The sequence below is a fragment of the Lycorma delicatula genome, chromosome 6 (genome assembly GCF_047948215.1).
Source record: "Lycorma delicatula isolate Av1 chromosome 6, ASM4794821v1, whole genome shotgun sequence".
Classification (NCBI taxonomy): domain Eukaryota; kingdom Metazoa; phylum Arthropoda; class Insecta; order Hemiptera; family Fulgoridae; genus Lycorma; species Lycorma delicatula.
Window position 1 is genome coordinate 112,929,111 of NC_134460.1, and position 20,349 is coordinate 112,949,459.

Genomic DNA, 20,349 nt, shown 5'->3' on the forward strand with positions numbered 1-20,349 from the left:
TACTTGTAAGATCAAATAAAATGTTGGGTTCCCCTGAAAAATACTAATTAAAAGAAGAGATGTGCTAATTGGTTATATATTAAGATGTGATGGACTGATAAAAATCATTGTCAAAGGAATGGCAGGGAAAGAACCATAGAGGAAGAAGGACAATGGAATTCATGAATGATGTTAAGATGTACAAGCTATCAAGAATTTAAGATGAAAGTTTAAGTTAAAAGACTTTGGAGACATGCTGGAAGCCAATCCGAGGATTGATAACAGCAAGAAAGATTATCTTTGTTATTTAGTCTTTTATTATTTTTATGATATACATTTTTTAATACTAATTCTTCAGTGTCTAGTAATGATGATTGTTTATCTTTGAAATGGCTATATAATTTTAGTTTTATTTATAATTCTTTTTATTAGGACATTTTGAACATTTATTATTTCCCATTTTATCTTTGTAACTATTCAGCATACTTCTTTATTTGTGTTTAATGTTATAGTAGTTAGTAATATTTTGTTGTGCTGATTGTTGAAAGCAGTTGATCAAAAACTAGCTAACTGTAACTAGGATTGATTACAGTTTATTTTCCTGTAAGTCATTTGTTTTAAAGTATCAAATTAACTCTGTGTATCCTGTAATGTGATTGTACAATGGTAATATAATTAATTGTATAACATATTGTTATTATTGTGACTTATTTCGATTAATTAATGTTTTAAATTAATAATTAATCAATAATATGAATATAATATATTTTGTACCTACTGTAGTGAGGAATCTGGCAATGAATTATGTAAATAAATGTATATTTAGATAAAATAAACATCATAAAAATGGTCTGCTGCAATTATCAAACTACGATATAAATCTTAGAATCAAAAGCACAGCCTAGTGAGGAATAATGTAATAAATTAAAATAACATTTTTTTGCAGCATAATTTGATAAAATAAATATTTATTTTGTGTCAGGAATCAACAGTATTTATTTTGATAGTTGATAACTATCCATTTTTGTTTAAGATTAAAATAAAACAATTAGCATTTTCAGATGTGTTGAGCAACTGCAATTCTAACTATAGATAATATAATTATTACATTTTATTTATAATATATATATATGTATATATATATATTTCTTTGTTGTACATATCAAGGACTTTTCAACATTTAAAGCAAAATTACTATTATATATATAAATATATATATAATATTTATGTAATTTATTTATGTCTATACACAAATTCAGCAAAAAATAATTTCTTATTTTACATATTTATAAATTTTATTTATATTTATATATCACCTTATAGTTACATATTTATCGTATATAAACACAAATTATTCTAATGGAATTTTTGAAGTCTATTTGTATATTTTCCATTTATTAATTTTGTGGGCGTTGTAACACTTATGTCGTTGAATGATTCTTTTCATATGTTATTATTTTGTAATAATATATATATATATATATATATATATATATATATATATATTTACATAATGGTATAGATGTTTATTTTTTACATGGTAACACATAAATACATTCAATTTTATATTACACACTTTCTCACGACAATCATTTATTTTTATTTTATCACATTCTATAATAAAATATTAACAGTTTATTATTATAATTTTTTTTTTTTTTGTTAACAGATATTGTATTTTGTTAGAATAATGGAATGTTGTATTTTTATATCATTATTATAACAATTAATTATGGTAACTGTTAATAATAATTACTTTTATTATTATTACTGTAATTACGATTATGTTCACAACCAAGAATAGTAAACATAAAGTATAACCTTATTGTTACTATTTTCCGATATGCTTTATTTTGTCTAAGAATGAACAAACATTCTGATAATAATTTTCTAGTAGTCTGTTGATGATTATCGGCTGCCCACAACATACTTTTATACCCACTGACCTGAGAATAGAGAGATAATAAAAATCAAAACAAATAAATCATCATAAAACATTTATATACCAGGAGGTCCATTTAAACTGAGACATATGTATATCTCAAAAAATACATTTAGGAAAAAATGTTTCCTATTAAAGTTTTTCCATTTCAAGGGGGAAATATGTTCACAACCTATATTGCCCTTGATAAGGTCAAATGAAGGTCATTTCAAGATCAACTTTATTTATTTATTACAGAATAGAATTCTTTGCAAAAAAGTTAAAATTTCATTTCAGATCTTTTTTCTAAAATTGATCGTTTTTTAGTTATTCATCTTGAAAAATGCCGTAGGCCTATAAATAGGTGTTTTTAGTTTCATTAGGTCTGGCCCAGCTGACAAGTTACAGCCTGATGTTAAATTTTAAATAAAAAACAACCAATTAAAGGATTAACTTAATAAAATCCATTTACATTTTAATGAATTTTTTTAATCAAATAGTACATACCAGTATGGCAGATAGCCTACATGTGTTGCACCCTTTCGTTAGTTAAGTTATGTCAACTCAATGAAAATATTTAGTTTAATTAATTACTGATACTTAAAAAATTTTTTTTTAATAGTCTTTATTTAAAATAATTACAAAAACTTACTCTACATAAATTACAGCAACAAATGTTCGAAGTAATGTCCTTCTACTTCTGTGTATTTTTCCATATGTTTTAAGAACGACCCATAAACATTTAATAGAGTTTCTCTCTTGATGTCCCTACAGACATTTGTTATATGCTCTTTCATGTTTTCAGGGAGTAGTTGATACTTCTAGATAAATCTTTTCTTTAAAGAAACCCCATAAAAAAAAGTCTACTGGAGTAATGTCAGGGGAACGACTAATGAGTAATGTCAGGCCAATGAACTGGACCAGCTCAACAATTCCAATGATCTTGTATTTATGGTCCAAAATTACTCTAGTGATAATTGAATAATGAGAAGGACAGCCATCATGATGAAACCACATCGTTCTTCTCTTCTCCAAGGGTAGTTCACTAAACTGATTTTCTAGAAAATCTGCGTATTCCTCTCCATTCAAATCTGCATCGAAAAAATCAGGTTTGATTAATGTACAGCCAATGATTCCACAATAGACATTGTCGGTTCACGGACATTGATGTTCTACTTTCCTTAGCCACTGTGGATTTTCACTGAACAGTAATGCATATTATGTCTGTTTACTGCTCCATGATTAATAAAACCTGATTTGTTGGTAAATAGAACATTAAAAAAAATTTTGATCTACCTGTACTTCTTCCAGTGCCCATCAACAAAATACTACTCTTAATTCAAAGTTATTGCCAAACAATTCCTGATGTAGTGAAATATGGTACAGATGGAATTTCAGACGTTTTAATATTCTCAGGACACTGGTTTTCGATACCCTGGAGTCACATGAAATTCTTCTTGAACTAACATGAGGATTTACAATGATTCCGCAGCCACCTCTGTTTCATTGTTTTCTGCTGTCACAGTATTTTGACAGTTCCTATTTTTGGCCACACACTTCCAGCATTAATAAACTTTTATAATTCTGTCTTGCAGTATAACTGGGGGGAATGGTATGCCTCTCCTTTGTTTCTAAGGGCAACGGAAGCCCGGATGTTGTCCAATCATGTAAATTTAAACCAGTATTTGTTTCGGTTCCACCTGGCAGCTGATGAGCTGTGCATCTGTGGGGAGGTCCAGTCGAATGAACACATGATGTTTGACTGCCCAGCTCTTGGAGGGGGGGTGGCAGAACTCAAGTCCGCCCATCAGTAGTTTACCTAAGGGAAAAGACTCCTTCCGTGCTGTAGGAAGCTAACTGAGAGATATGGCTGGTTCCAGGCAGATTAAGGCTCCAAGCACATTAATGGTGGACAGGTACTTGCTGGCATTCAGTGGCCTTGGCATGACAGTGAATTGCTGCCTTTGATGAGATTAATTATTGATTGTCATATATGTTTTAGTAGTTGACAGGTGCGCCTACCCATTTTAGTGATTTATGACAAGTGGGTGGAGGGGCACACAAGCGAGTGGTGTATGGTACCATGCTTATTCCGCTCACGCTTTTAGGTTAGCTCTAGGAGCTAGTTAGGACACTCGCTAAACTGTTTTGTGGCTCAGTAGCTGTTTGTGGCACAGATATTCAGTCTTATGCTTTAGGGCGATTGAATGGGGTAGCGGGAGAAATGCCAAGCAAACCAATGACTTGGAGTATTTCTACTGGGGAATCGTTGAGCATACAAAGCTACTATCTGATCAACATTTCAGTGACATTCCCCGTTAGGCAAAATTACCTCAGTTTTTTCTCTAATTGTAAATCGTTCCATAATTTGCAATAAATAAAAACTAATTAATTTAATAGTTGGCGAGCAACAAAGTAATAAAGAAATTAATTGAAGACATTGATAATACGTTCACTTAGACAAATGTCATTTGAAATTTGAATTTCTGTTTTATGCTATTTAAAAAAGTTTGCTGGTGTTTACATGCTCAACTTCTTTTTCATCTTCTATTGTTAGTTTCATTACTGTTAGCATTCACTGTTTTTTATTTAAAATTTATTTTCTTTTATTTAAAATTTAACATCTGTTGGATGTAACTCGTCAGCTCGGCCAGACCTAATGAAACTAAAAACACCAATTTGTAGGTCTAGAGCATTTTTGAAGATGAATAACTAAAAAACTATCAATTTTAGAAAAAAAGGTCCGAGATGAAATTTTAATTTTTTTTTCCAAAGAATTCTATTCTGCAATAAAAAATATAGGTTACTATTAAAAAAAATTAAGTTAACCTTGAAATGACTCTTATTTGACCTTATCAAGGACAACATAGGATATGAACATATTTTCCCCTTGAAATGTAAACAATTTAATAGGAAACAGTTTTTCCTAAAATGTGTAGTTTTTGAGATATAAATGTCTCTCAATTTAAATGGACCATCCGGTCGGTATATCAGGTGCCATAAACAAATGATTACAGATGATAAGACACAAGACATTAAAGATCTAGTACTGGGCTTATTTGGAAAAGTGAGGAGAGAATTGACTTCATGTTGTCTTTTTCATCAAACCAAATACTGCTGCATATCAGCAAAAAAGCCAGTTCGAATGCAGGTGCTATTTAGCCTAAATAATAATAAGCCCTAGTTGTGAACTCAGTACACTACAAGCAACTTCAAGATAATCAATTCTATTCATTACTGGCTGTATAATGAATGTCATTACTCTCAAATGTGTAATTCATTCACACATTCTCTCTGAGAATGTATTCTCAGAGAGCAAACTTTGAGGAGTGCTACTGACTCTTCAGGTGATTTCCATAAGCTACATACATCAGAAGAGACAGTGTAAATTGCTACAACGAAGGAGGGTTTTAGTCCTATCTGATGCAAGGTTATGTTGGCTTGTCCTATGTTTCTATTGGATTTTCAATTTTACATATTTGCTGTAGTTAATATAAAAATAGATCTTTAGTTAATAGCATAGTTCTCAGTTAACATTATTGAATTATGTGATATCCAAACCTTTAGATTCTTGACGCCCTTACCAAGTCAACATTTTTCCATGGTGTCCTATGGTAAATTCTAACAAATACACTTTGTGAAATAGCCAAAATTGTTTTCAAGGGTTAGGTAAAAATAAATAAAACACATTTTAACACACAAAAATGTAACTGAAAAAATTCATCTAATTAAAATAATTAGTGGGATGAATGAGTTGTTGATCACTATATATATTCTCAAATTGTGGAACTAAACTAAACACAGTTATCCTCATTTCCTTCTCCAGATTGATTTTTGTGCATTACTTAGATTTCTTCACAGCAATTGTCAAAAATCCAGCTTCACACAAATAAGAAGTCGTAAATGGAATTAAAATTCTCTGAACTTTATCAGTTAACAGTGGATGTCAAATTCTACTGACATCAAAAATTCAGTTAACTCTATAGTGCTAAATTTTGTTTTCAATGTACTGTCACAAGACAAATCAATTAAATTTTCATCTTCTGCAGCAGTAAATTTAGATGGAGTGTGGCAATAAAGGGATTATGCAAATTTATTGATGTTATCATTCTGAAAATATTTTTTTAAAGGAGGTGATTTACTATGATAAGGTTCTTCAAAAATGGATTGTTTACTTTGAGAGAAATCAACTTCATTGGAGGTCAAAAATTGTTATAACAAAGGAATACAAACATTCCTTGCCTCCATCTTCATTTTGCACAGCTTTAATTTTTTTATAAACGCTAATATTTTTTCAATCAACTTTAAAAGATGCGTGTTGTTTCCCTGAAGGAAAAGGGCAGATTTTAGAGGTTTGGGGCAGTCTATTGGCCCTTAAAGGTGAAATAAACTTCTGTAGGAAGTCAATGGCATTAGGATACAGAAGGCAATGGAATACCACCACATTACTTTTTCCTAGTCAGGCACCATGGTGATGTCTTTTTTGCTAAAAATTCCAGAGATAAAATGACTTCCCATTTGGATCTCTGGTGGGGAAGCAGTAGAAGAGGTGTCAGAAAAGACAAAGCAGTGAGAATAGGTACGTGGAATCTGAGAATATTTTTTGTCTGAGGTAAGGAAACTTGAGAGAGATAACGAGAAATAAAATGAAGGTAGTTGAGATAAGCAAGCTTAGATGGGAGGGAAGAGGAGGGTTGAGAAGTGATACTTCATCACTTCTCAACCCTCCTCTTCCCTCTTCTGTAAGATAGAAGATAACTTCTATCTTACATTACTCAGAAATTGAAAGAAGAAAAAATGGAGTAGGAATATCTGTAAAAAATAGTGTAATAAGAAGAGTACAAAAAGTAATTTATCTGGATGGTAGAGTAATGGCTTTAAACATGGGAGTGCTGCCAAAAGATCTAGAAATAGTTCAGATGTACATGCCAACCTCGGGGTATACAGATGAAGATAAAGACAAATAATAAATTAAGGAGTTATTAGAAAATGAAGAGGATTACTGTAAAATAATTATGGGGAACTGGATGCAGTGGTGGGAGAAGGTGAAGATGGAAAGACAGTGGGCTAGTTCAGATTGGAAACATGAAATGAAAGAGGAGACAAGCTGGTTGAATTTTGCCAAGAGAAGGATTTGCTCATTATGAATATGGTTTTTAAGAATCACAGATGAAGAAGAAATACTTGGACAAGTCCAAGAGATGGATCCCGCTTTCAGATAGATCATTTTTTTGGTTGAAAATAGATATAAGAATGTGTTAAGAGGGAAAATGGCCTTCCAAGAGCCGACATAGGAAGTGATCATATTCTGTTAATAATGGAAATGAAAATAGGATTAACAAGAAATCAAACTGCAATGAAGGTGAAGAAATGGAATTCAGAAGAACTAGAAGGCATATGGAGAGTAAAAGTGGATGAAATTCTGACAAAGGCAATTACTCAAAGTAAAAGGGAAAATGAACCAACAAGGGAATGTGGTCAAGGATTAAATAATCTATGAGGGAAGCTGCAGAAAAAGGAATTGGTTTCTATGAAGGCACCTGGGCAAAGAAACCTCGGGTAACACAAGAAACGACACAAAAAGGGGAAGAAAGAAGAAAATATAGAAATAAAGAAGGAGAATACAATAAAGCAATCTATCTAAGATTGAAATCAAATTAAAGAGAAAGAAACGTAAAGCTAGGAAAAGGTGACTAAAAGAGGAATGTGAAGACAAAGAAGATTTAGAAAAGAAAAGGAAGTATGAGATGTAGTAAAAAGTGCCAAATGGGATAAAAGAAATCCTAATTATAAAATGACAGCAATTGAGAAGAAAGATGGTAATAGCGTCTATAAAGAAGATAAAATAAAGAAACAGATGGAAGAAGTGGTGGTGCCAGGGACCTGCCACAAGCAGAACACCATATGATGATTAATAATTATATGGTAATTCTATATCTATGAAAAATATATACAATATTAAATAGAATTCCTGAAAGTATAACTAATTTAGAAAACAATAATATTTAACACTACTGTCTCACTGACAACAAAAGTGAACTAAACCTGTCTCACAAAACAGTGCAGTAGATATAAATATGAAATCAGGACGTATGAGTAATATCTCAGTAGTTAAGGCTGAGTCAGTCAGTTACTTCCACATACTTTATTACAAAATATATAATTATTATTAATTAAATTGAATAATTATTACTTTTATTACTAAAATTAAGATGTTATAATCAATTGTAATATTATTTAAAAAAATATTGTTTTATTACCATTTAGTTTAAGTTATAATTATTGCTATTAAGGTAAATTTATTGACGTTAATTTTATGTAATAAACAGGCTAGTGTGTTAAAAGTATGAACCTTAAAATGTCAACCTGACAGATGGCTTAGGTTATTATATAAGATGTTTATTTTTCTAACCTTAGTTATGTGTTTAAAATTTATGTAACTAAGAAGTCTAAAACTTATGTGTATCATATAATGCATGCTTTTTGAAATAAACATACTTATCATTCTATCTATCATTTGAAAATGTTTTCTAGCAAACTAGAATTACATGGCTGGAAAATGAAACCTCATATGCAATGTAAGGAGTCAATGGTCTGTTAAAAGGAAGGCTGATTAATTGAGTGCAGTTTAAATGTAAACTAATATTTACCTGTGACTGCTATGAGGTGTGCAGTGAATGATGGGACTTGAGATCACCCTGATGTAGCAGCAACTTGGTCTCTTCTGTTGGGGAATGGTCCATTGGTGGTGGAGGGGGACATATATATAAAGGTGGAGGAGGCCCAGAAGAACTTAATAAATCATGAAGTAATGTTACTTCTGAGCCACCAGTAATACCTACAAATTTCAAAGGTAATGCATGAGGTTTTGCTGCATTTGGTGATCTTAGTGGTCCAATTGCTCTGAGTGCTGGTGGTGATTTCCCTGGTGAATAATCAGATCCACTTGCTCCAGATGCTGTATCAGAAATTAACTTTTCCATTTCTGGATCATCTGAACTGCTATTCATTCTACTTGTTCTGTGATTTGCACATGTCTGAGTTGGGCCTGATTCATGCTTCTTTAAAATTGACTTGGAACGTCTATGAGTTTCAGGTGTTTGACAAGTCCGACTATCAATTGAGTCAACTGATAATGAAGAACGACTTTCTCCATTTTTACCTAGAATAAATTGCAAATTTCATATTATGCACATATTACAATTAAAATTGCTATTATGTACAGGTAAATAAATGATAAAATAAAATTATCTTACAAGATACATGATCAGATTCCCATTCCTTTATTACATTTATTTACTCTGAATACATATTCTAGCAAATTTTCTTTAAATCTACAACTGCGTTCAGATACTGGATAGGAAAACTGGAAAACATTTGATGAAAGCATTCTAATATTTTATAACAATATAAAATAATGTAGATAGATTAAGCTAATCTAGGTTATAAGGTGTTACTTTTATTTGGATTTGAATACTAGATCGTGGATACTAGTGTTCTTTGAAGGTTAGGTTCCAATTAACCACACATCTCAGGAATGGTCAAACTGGGGCTGTACAAGACTACACTTCATTTAAACTCACACATATCATCCTCTGAAGTAATACCTGAATGGTAATTCTCAAAGGCTAAACAGGAAAAAAAAGAAAGGTTATAAGGTGTAAGTATGCAGAAATTTTGTCCATATCTTGAAATACTAACTATTTATAAGTTAAATCCAAACACTTATTTGAAATTAAACATACAAATTACTATTATTGCTGCCAATAGTTACTGATGAAAAATTTATTTTCAGTATCAAAACTTGTTACTGTGTGATACCTTTTTACAACAAACATTATGTTATTCTCAGTATCCAGATTCATCTACTGATCCTAATACTGCATTATTTTTAATCATAATTATCGATTATGGATGAAAAAATGAAATACAATGCATTAGGAGCAATTTATTTATCTTAATGGTGAAAAAAAGGAAACCCATATACTTCGTATATTTTAATTTACTCAAAAATTAAACTGTTACATCATTCAGTGTCTTCCTCTTCGATAGAATGAATTTAACATATTTAGAATGTAGGCATATATTGCAAGTATATTCAAAAATGTATCAGTTATTTCTGTGCAGAGCTTCTCTTTTCTGCAGTAGAATCAGTTACTGTCTATGAAAGTCAACAGTGATTTAATGCTTTTATAAATTTAAATGTTTATATATGTTCACTGATTTAGCATAATGTACATACAATCTGTAATTTTGGATATATTTATCAAAACTTTCTTCTTGTAAATAGTAAAAAATAAATAAGAAAAAAGTATATCACAGAAGTGAGTCTCAGAATACCTGATTATAGGTGAGATTGTGATCAACATGTACCATTCCCCTGTAGCAACAAGCTACAGAGTTTTGAAATCACTTTTTATTAGCAAAATTTTGCTAAGGTTGGCAGTACCAAAAAAATTTGTCAAGGAATCTTGCATACAAATGACAAGTATGTAAAGTACAATATGGCTGCAAAAGTGTATCTTTTGTATGGGATAATGTCATAAGAAAACACTGTATAAATCAGATCCACGTGAATTAAGTACATACTTAAATATAAGTTCTGGAGGTAGGTTAAAGACAGTTGAAGTTAGCATAAGTATAGAGAAAGAATGTTTATTACAAGTACTAATTTATTAATGCTTCATTCATAAATTTTGTACCCTTAATTCATTAGTTACAATAGGTTAAGCTCAGTTAGAGTAATTCTTTTTTTTAATGTTGATCATAGTTTATGATTATTTCTTCAGTCATAAATGTAAACAGATCTACAACACAAATTTTATTTTCTAAAGTATTAGTAATTCCTAATACTTTATTAGTTACTAGGGATGACTAATATATATATTTAATACATAACAATATTGCTTTTATTATTTTAAAAATAATTTTTTTAAATATTTTATTTACAAAATCAGACATGTTGTTATATTTAATTTTTATGTCTAATTCTCCATCCTCTGTTTTAAAATTAATTTTATGCCTTATAATTATCCTATTATAAAAAAATATGTTGTTTCTTATTCACATGATTGAATGTGATATCATAAATATATAGTAAAAGGAAACAAATTTAAATATTCCTTCCATTACACAATGTGTTACAGATATTAATCAACAATTGAATTACTAATTATTTTATCAATTGATTAATATAATAATTAATAAATAATTTATGTTAAATCATCCTAACAATAGAATAATATTCAAATTATTGTTTTATTAAAAACTGCGCCTACTGTATTTTAAGTTACTTCATATATACTCATGAGTGATTTGGAAGCGATTCCTACTTTATCTATGTATATTAAAAATGGGAAAAATTAATAAATTTAAAAAGTAGGAAAATCTCTTTCCTTCAAGTCGTTTAATAAAAATGATTATATATTGCTAGTATATAATAGCAGTAGTTACAATAAATGCTAGTAAATTATAATAAATTAGGACAACATCACCTTTGTTTCCACTGTGTTAAGCTTGGTCATAGGAGTGCCCAATATACAGGAACTAGGGCGTGCGCAATTTGCGGTGCAGGGGGCCACTGGACTACAAGATGTACGGCATCCAAATGAGAATATTACAATTGAATGCTAACCGTAGTAGACAGGCGCATGATATATGCTGGTAGATGGCAATATGAATGAAGGTAGACATTGTTTTAATTGCTGAACCTAATATATCAATAATAAAAGGCCCAGGATGGATAGAAGACAAAACATCAGTCGCTGCAAATAGGCTTCCTGACAATGGGGACTCAGGTTGGGAAATGTGGTACAGTGTTAATTTCGTATGGACCAATCTAGGAGATATAGTCATCTTTACTGGATATCGCTCTCCAAACACAAAAGTAGAAAATTTGTTGATATTTCTTGAAGAATTGGGGATGGAAATTGTTGAATTCAGAGGAAAAAAAGTACTCCTCTCAGGAGATTTTAATGCCACATTTCCTAAGTTTGCATGGTCTGTCCATAACATTAAAGGTCAATATCTGGCAGAGAAAACCAATGCTCTGAGCCTTACTTGTATGAAAGCTGATGAACCAACCTTTTGGCGTAATAACGCATGCTCAGCAACAGAGCTAACTTTTATATTGGAAGAACATGCTGCGAGACTTAATAACTGAAAGTACTTGAAGATGAAAGATTTCGGTTACGAGATTATAACACAACCATGCTTAGTTCGAACTATGAGAACAGTGGCTTCCAGAAGGGGATGTTCCCGTTTTGCTGAAGTTATTAGCGGAAAAACTGTGCATATTATTGACCCGGAAGATTTAGTTGCAGTTGTAATCGAGGAATGTGAAAAGGCAAAAGTTACGGTGAAGGTACCAGAGAAGTGATATACTTACTGGCCCTGATTTAAATACTTTATGTAAAAAAAAACATTGTCAGCAAAAGAACATTACAATGGGCGAATAGATGAGACTGCCAAATAGTTAAAGACAATGCTAGACAAGAATATGTCAGAACTAGAGCTATTTTTAGTGCCACGATAAAGCTAGCCAAACGTAAGTGTTGGAAAGATCTGTGCTAGGATATTGACTAGGATCCATGGGGTTGGGGTTATCAATTGGTAAAGGCAAATTGGGACGATGGCTACCGGTGATTGCTAAAGAACAAGTACGAGAATCCGTGAAAACACTATTCCCCAACCGTGAAGATTCAATCAGAGAAGAGATTATTGCTGTAGGATATACCCCTATTTACAATGCCTGAATTAATTACGGCGGATAGACGCTAAAAAGAGCCCAGGGCCGGACAACATACCTGGAGAGATAGTCAGAATATTGTGGAGAAGGCTCCAGTTACCTCCTCCAAGTTATGAACATGTTGACGGGTGAACATATTCCGAAGTCTAAGAAACTATTGCGGTTAGTTTTAATAAGAAAAAAAAACAGGAGTAAGTGAAGGTGTTGTTTCTTATAGACCGATTTGTTTGACGAACAATCTGTGCATGTTGCTGGAAAGGTTACTTGAGCCGAGATTACGAGGTTATATCGAAGACACAGGGGAATTTAGCCCTAGCCAATACGGCTTCCCATCTGAGAAGTCTACCACAGATGCAGTGAAAGAGGTGATGCATATTGTTGATACCGCCGTAACAGGAACTTGGAGAACGCGCAATATTCCTGTGATTATATTAATAGATGTTAAAAACGCATTTAATTCCCGCAGTTGGGGAGCTATTTTTGAAGCATTGAAAGAGAGGAAAATACCTGATTATATAAGAAGAATGATTCAGAGGTACTTCCAAGAGAGGAAATTGGTTTACTGGCTGTGGTTATTGCTTATTGGCTGTGGTGATCTGAAGGTCACAATCTCGAGTGACGTCCTTAAGGGCTCGGTTTTGGACCTGACTCTCTGTAACCTCGTCAAAGACGAGGTTCTAGGATTGGCTTATCCAGATGGGGTAAAACCCATAGCTTTTGCGGACAACCTGACATTAGTGGTTACTGCGAGGAAAGAGGAGGATGTGACACTAGTCGCAAATGCGGTATTGAATATGGTATGTGAATGGATGAACATGAAAGGTCTTAGTACATCTTATAATAAAACAGTGATCATACCGGTGACAGGAAGAAGAAGAATCGGATATATTTCTATTAGAAGTGAAGAAGGCCTGATTCAATCTGTAAAAAATGTTAAGTACCTTGGAATGTGGTTAGACCACCGAAGATCATTTACTCACCACATTAAGGAGACCCGCACGATGCCGGGAAAATTACCAAAAGCCTGAGTATGTTATTAAAAGCAACGACCGGACAGAGAGCATCAATCAGACGACTATACTCTCATGTGATAAACTCGGTATTACTATATGGTATAATAGTATGGCACAGAGCGCTGAATATTGATAGAAACCGCCGGCATTTGGAAGGGGTCCAACGGAAAATTGCCTTGAAGATAACGTCAGCATACTCCTCGGTGCCCTCCGAGGCTCTCTTGGTGGTTGCCGGGGTCCCCCCTGCTCCAGTACAACAGATGGCGAGAGCAAGAATAAAAGTTTCCGAGGGGATGATTAGAGAAGACGCTAACGAGAGCTTATAGAAGAATGGCAAAACAGGTGTAGAACCTCCAGGAAATGGGAGTACACTCGTTGGCTTATAGGCGAGATCAGACCATGGCTTGGAAGGGGATTTGGTGAGCTCAGTTTCTGGCTCACCCAGTTCCTGACCAGCCATGGTTCATTCTTTACATATTTGTTTGGAAGGAATAGGGCAGACAGCCTAATTTGTCTATATTGCGACCAACAGGAAACAGCGGAACATGTTTTCTTTGAATGTTATAGATGGAAGAATGAGAGAAGACAGTGTACTGCTGTGAAAGGTCCAATTGATCCAGATGATGTTAACTGATGCGAATAAATTTTCGGCTGTGTCCAAATTCGTTACCAGGGTTTTAAAACAAAAGGAATAGTGTAGGGATGGGTGGATAGCCCCAGTTGTGAGGGCTGGCATGTTTAGGTGTGCCGTTCTCAATGAGCGCTGGGGACTCCAGGGGTTCATTAGGTTGGATATATAATGCGTCAAAATAGATGATTAGAGATTGTGAACCGAGACAGATATTATTAGAGATAATAGAGAAACGTGATAATAAAATAATAAAGTGAGACCAGGTTGAGTCCAAATAAAAGAAGATAACAGTGATAAAGTAAAAGACTGAGACCCAAAGCAGGCACTACTAGAAGATACAAATTGATGTAACAAAAGATCTGAGACAATTGGTGAAGAATCAACTGAGGGAAGGGGAGAAAGATAGCCCCCTCTGTGGAGCCATAGTTCATCTGCGCTTGAGCGGATGGACGATGGTGATGAAGCACGGGGACTCTTGATCCCCTGAGTTAAAAGGCACCCCCGGGATTGAGCTATGCTTAATTGCTGACCCAACCCTGGATGGGGAGGAATGGTGAAATAGGAGTTTTAGTTGGTAGGGTGTGGGCATACAAAAACACCTAACTGAACCCGTGTAAGCCAACACTCCCCCACTTGTGGAGAGTACTTAAAATAGTATTTCTCCACAGCACCGATAAAAAAAAATTATAATAAATTGCTAGTTATAGTAATTTTATAATTTAATTAATTGTTAATCTAATAAATCATTTTAATACAAATTACATTTAAATAAATAACCATATCATTAGTTTTAATCTCCATGAGTGGATAAAATATTAGCAGTAGAAAAACAGTTTCATAAAATAATTGAACAGATGTTTCCGTCCTCCATTTTAATGTTATTAGTTTGTTAATTTCTAACATACTCTTTTGATAAAGTTTTAATCATGAACACATATAAAGGAACTGATAAGCAGTGAAGTATAATAATAATAATAATAATAAATCATAAAAGAGTTGGTATAACTTTAAAGTTAATGGGTGAAATTCACCCAAAGAACTACTTTGAATAACATATGTAGATATCAGCAAAAATTAAAGTCATCAAATAACTAATTTCACAATTACCTGGACGTGAGAGACTACTCTGCAGCCCAAAAAGATGCTGGTTGATAATACGAGTGGCAGTGGCTAATGACCTTGTTGTTGGCATAAATGAAGGTCGTCTTTTTTTAATAGTTTCTAAACTTTCTTGTGATTCTCTTCCCATAACATCTTCAAACCTTGGCTGTTATTTCATTCATATACACATACAGTTTTATTAGTATTATTTATAATTCATTTAATTTATAAATCATACTATAATGATGACTTGTGAAAATGTTTCAGGATGTACAAGTAAAAACTCCTTCCATATGGATTTTTATTTTGGAAAATAATGTAATACAGATATAAATTTTAAAAAAATCACCAATACATCTATAAACAAGGTTTATAATAAAAATAATAAAATATTTGTGATATTCAATTTTGTTTTAATAATTTCAATAAGTAAAATGAATTCCAAAAAATGATTTTTTTCTTAAATGAATGGATAGATAATAATTATAATGGCAATAAAAATTTCTAAAAAAATTGGTCATTTAACCTAATTCCATTAAAGTGCAAAATGCTGGTTAAAAGAGAATTTTAATGCAAAAAAAAACTAGAAGGAAAAGTAGATGCTGTGTTATTGAGAATTAAAGCAGGAAAGTCCTGAAAAAGGAGTTAAGTTGAGATAGTATGGAAATATAATATGTAGATATGAATAAAATACTACAAACATTCAAGATGTTATCAGCATGAAAATGGAGTAGACTAGAACCAAAACTGTGATTTATTGAGAGGAATTTTTTTCTATTATAACCTTGGAGATATCTGCGACAAAATGACAAGAATCAACATTCATGACAAGATTCAGTTCAACATCTGTAGTAGGAGATCAGTTTCCACACAAGGTGAAAAATATATAAACGTAATGTTAATAGAACAGTAGAATTAATTATACTTGATGTGTTTTTTTTTCAATCAGTATATATTTCTTCTTCGTATTTATGAGAAATTTCAAAAATAAGGCAAATTTGACTATACTACAACTATAGATAATTATTTATTTTTGATTTTAGAAGCTTAAAACTAATCCTAACAAAAAATAAAAAAACCTATTTTAAAATGAGAGCAAGGAAAGAAAAGAGACACCAATGAAGCTGAAAGAAATAAAAATTTAATCCCTGAAATGAAAAAGAAATGAACCTGCTAATGACAAATTACTCACTCATAAAAATAATAATGGAAATTTTAAAAATATGATGAAATAGATATTGTTAAAGAAAACTATGAGATATCATACAAAATGAAAATTATTCATTACAAAAATGAAGTGGAAAGTTTATTAAACACCTCAGAAAAGTCATAAGGGAACAACAAATTTTAAGTCAAAAGGAAACAAACCATTAAAAAGCAGGTATTGATAAGGAAAAGCACAATTGGTCTCTTGAACTTTGTTCTAATTTTGATTGAATACTGTATATTTTTGCTAAAAATAGTTCTAAATGTACAAGTACTATAAGTACAGCTGATTATCTGACATGCAGTTGAAATATTCCTTTTTATCTGATGTTCTAGCCAGTGTTAGTCCTGACTGATGTTCTAGTCAGTGCTTATTAGAACTTTACTTCAAGTTCATTTTATCTGTGCGGGTTGATGTTATTTATTGCAGTCTGTTTAAAATTATTTATTTGTTTTTGTATTCCGCTTATATTTTACTGACATATACAATCATCTCAAATATCTAGTCATACATCTCAAAACTTGAGATGACTGACTAGAAATTATGGGGCTAGTCCGTAATTAATTACATTTAGCTGACAGTTTATAATTAATTGTATTTAGTAATTATACCAATGAAGCTGATGAAGGTGTGTGGAGATAAGGCAAACATAAAGATAAGGAGGTTCATGTAGAAATAAGTCACGGCAAAAGGAAGAAATTTCTTATCATGGTAGAACCTAAATCTAATATGTCCCTAGATGCTATTGTTATTCATTTTATATAAATATGACATTATAGTAATAAAAGAAAAAAATAATTAATAAAAGTTAACTTCAATGATGTAGTTTTATAAAAACTCTGTACTTTAACTTATATATAATTTAAAATTCACAAGATCATGTTCATAATTTTTTTTTAAATAATATTTTTTGGATAAAACTGTGCAATTAAAAATAATAAAATTTCTGTTTAAAATACTCATTTTTTATTATTTTCTAATTATTTATAAAGTATTAATCAACCGTTCTATTTCAGGATAACGTGATATTTTATCATGAAACTGATTATTTTGTAAAATAATGGAAATAAATCCATTAGTAATTTTTGGTTTTTAAAAATTAAACTTAATTTTACCAGATGATGTTTATTTTTAAATTAAGGATATGTATATCGATCTTTATGAAAATTTTCTACGTTACATAGTTATCTCTACTTTTTATAAACTGCTGGGATTACTTGCTATAGTGAATAATATTCATGAAAATAAACACTCATATAGTTAGTGAAGTGAATAAAAACCAGTATTTACTTTTACTTGCAATTATACAAGTGTTTACTTGCAGTTCTGTGAATAAACAACGGTAAACCAAATACTTGACAAGTATTCTCTTTACTTGTAAAATAGGGAAGTGAATAACCTTTACTTATCAAGCGTTTACTTGTAACTACACGCAATTACTGATTCCGGTCAGACTTTACTTAAAACGAGTGAATAAAATCCTAAGTTCGGAAGAGTATTCAAGTATTTACTGGTAGAATTTCAAGGTAGCTATTTAGTAACCTTATCAAACTTTCATTTAATTTTTTATACTTGGTATGGCTGCCTTTGTCAACATTCGTCAACCAAAAACTTACAAAGAAAGGCGAGTATTGAGTCCAAGAAGGTATGAAGAACTAATTCGTTTTACAAAACAATCAGTTGAATTTTTGACGAACGCTTTTTTGGAAAAAAGTAATGAAAAGCGAGGAGGTGCTCTGTCATCGCAACAGAAGATGGAAGTATTTTAGCGGTACTTATCAGACCCTGAATTTCAAAACGGTGTCAGGGAAGACTTCGGGATTCACCGTTCTACAGTATGCAAAACTTTCGATTACGTTCTGAATGAAATAAACCAAAAGGCATCTGAGTGGATTCACTTTCTACAGAATGCTCATGAGTTAAATGAAGCCAAGAGAAAATGGAGTTCTCGCTTTAAAATGCCGAGCGTAATAGGTGATGTGGATTGCACGCACTTAGAAATAAATAAACCAGCACGCTACGGAGACTTACGTAAACCGTAAGAAGTATCCCAGCATCAACGTTCAGGTAACATGTGATTCCACTGAAAAAATCACTAGCGTTGATGCTTCTTGGCCGGGTAGCACCCATGACAGTCGCATTTGGAAATTGAGCAGTGTTTGCCAAACCATGGCTAAATTTAATGTTACGGTATGCCTTTTGGGAGACAGTTTTAAAACGCTGTTACGAAATCATTTTATATGGCATCTAAGTCGCTTATTTTGTTTATACGATGTAAAATGTTTTATTTAGACTAGAAATAATATGACCATTTTTTTCTCAGAAATGTATAGCTTATCTTCTAGCAACATATCGATGTATTGAAACACATAATAAATTATGATATACGGCACACAAAAAAAAAGAAGGAATTTGTGGTCATAAATACGTCACTTTAGTTGAAGTCTATAAATATCTTTTCTGACAAATGATATCGGTAAACATGTAACACATAACGATTCGTAATGAATAAGAGTTTACAGTAAAAATGGTTTTTTGTCAATATGAATAGCCTTTTGAGTGGTGGGAATTTTTATAAAACGTAGTTTTCTGAATCTACGTTCACTTATACTAACATATGTTACTAATCTGTGATTTATGACACGGGTTTTTCATCATATTTTGCCCAATTTTCAACCGATTTGCTTGAAAGTATTATTTTTAAAATCAGCAAACTATGTTTCATAACAGAAAGCAAAAAAAAAAAAAAATTTCGCTAATAAAAAACGCGGTAGAAATGCGCAAAATAATTCTGCAATTAAATTATCGTAATTTTTGAGGCAATCAGATATCAACATATTTTCGCGGATACCAATCAACCGCGGATCATTGTGATGGGAAAAGATTAAAACAACAGAAACGTTTGATGTGTTGACAAACGTGTCTGAACATGATGATGTACAGGATATGAATCATATAAGTGTTTACTTGATAAGTAAAGAGAATACTGGATAAGTAAAAGCAAAATGGGAAAACTACTGGCAAATACTTGGACAACTACAAATGTTTACTTATAAGTATAAGTAAAAGGTTATTCACTTAGTCTCAAGGGTTTACTTTACTTGACCAGTATTTACTTTAAAGTAAAAAGTATAGTTTATTCACTTCACTAAGTATCCCATAAAGAAACCTTCATATTGTTATCCAACTTGAAAAGATGGACAAATTTAAGAGATTTTTTTGAATAATTATACTAAACTTCTTAAATTATACTTTAAAATATACTAAATCTTCATGAATACTTTATAGATAAAATAAAAAAATCTCATACTTAAACATATATGATCAATTAATTTATAAATAATGGTTTTATTTCATGAAATAAGAAAATAATACATTTAATTGTAACATACTCGTATGTACAGCAAATCTAAGTTTTGCAAGAGTAGTTTTCATGCAAGTTGGAAGAGGTATTTTAGATGTATATGAGGGACTATATTGTTACAGCACCAGAGTGTGGTGAAATACACATACACACACACACACACATACTCGCGCGCGCACACGCTTTTGGGTTAATCCATTTGAAGTGACCCAAGGGAGGTTGCTTGACCAATTCAAAAAAATTGGAACTTACCCACTTGTTTCCTACATGTTTCAGGACCTTAAAACTAGTTTTTTTTAAATCTTTTATTTAAGCAGTTTACCTGTGGTGGCCGTTTTTGTTACATTGTACACACCTATTTTTGTAATTGTAAGGGTTTACAGAAA

General features: G+C 31.7%; 1 protein-coding gene across 1 annotated transcript in view; it reads right to left on the reverse strand.

Moving 5' to 3' along the window:
- Window positions 1-1,772: 1,772 nt before the first annotated feature.
- The window catches only part of Shab (potassium voltage-gated channel shaker cognate b), a 506,172-nt gene continuing 487,595 nt past the window's right edge, over window positions 1,773-20,349 (reverse strand). The window contains exons 9-11 of the mRNA XM_075368331.1: window positions 15,399-15,558; window positions 8,551-9,062; window positions 1,773-1,925 (exon numbers count right to left, since the gene is read on the reverse strand). Coding sequence (XP_075224446.1) covers window positions 8,560-9,062; window positions 15,399-15,558 — 663 coding nt within the window. The 3' untranslated portion in view covers window positions 1,773-1,925; window positions 8,551-8,559. The remainder of the gene's footprint in view (window positions 1,926-8,550; window positions 9,063-15,398; window positions 15,559-20,349) is intronic.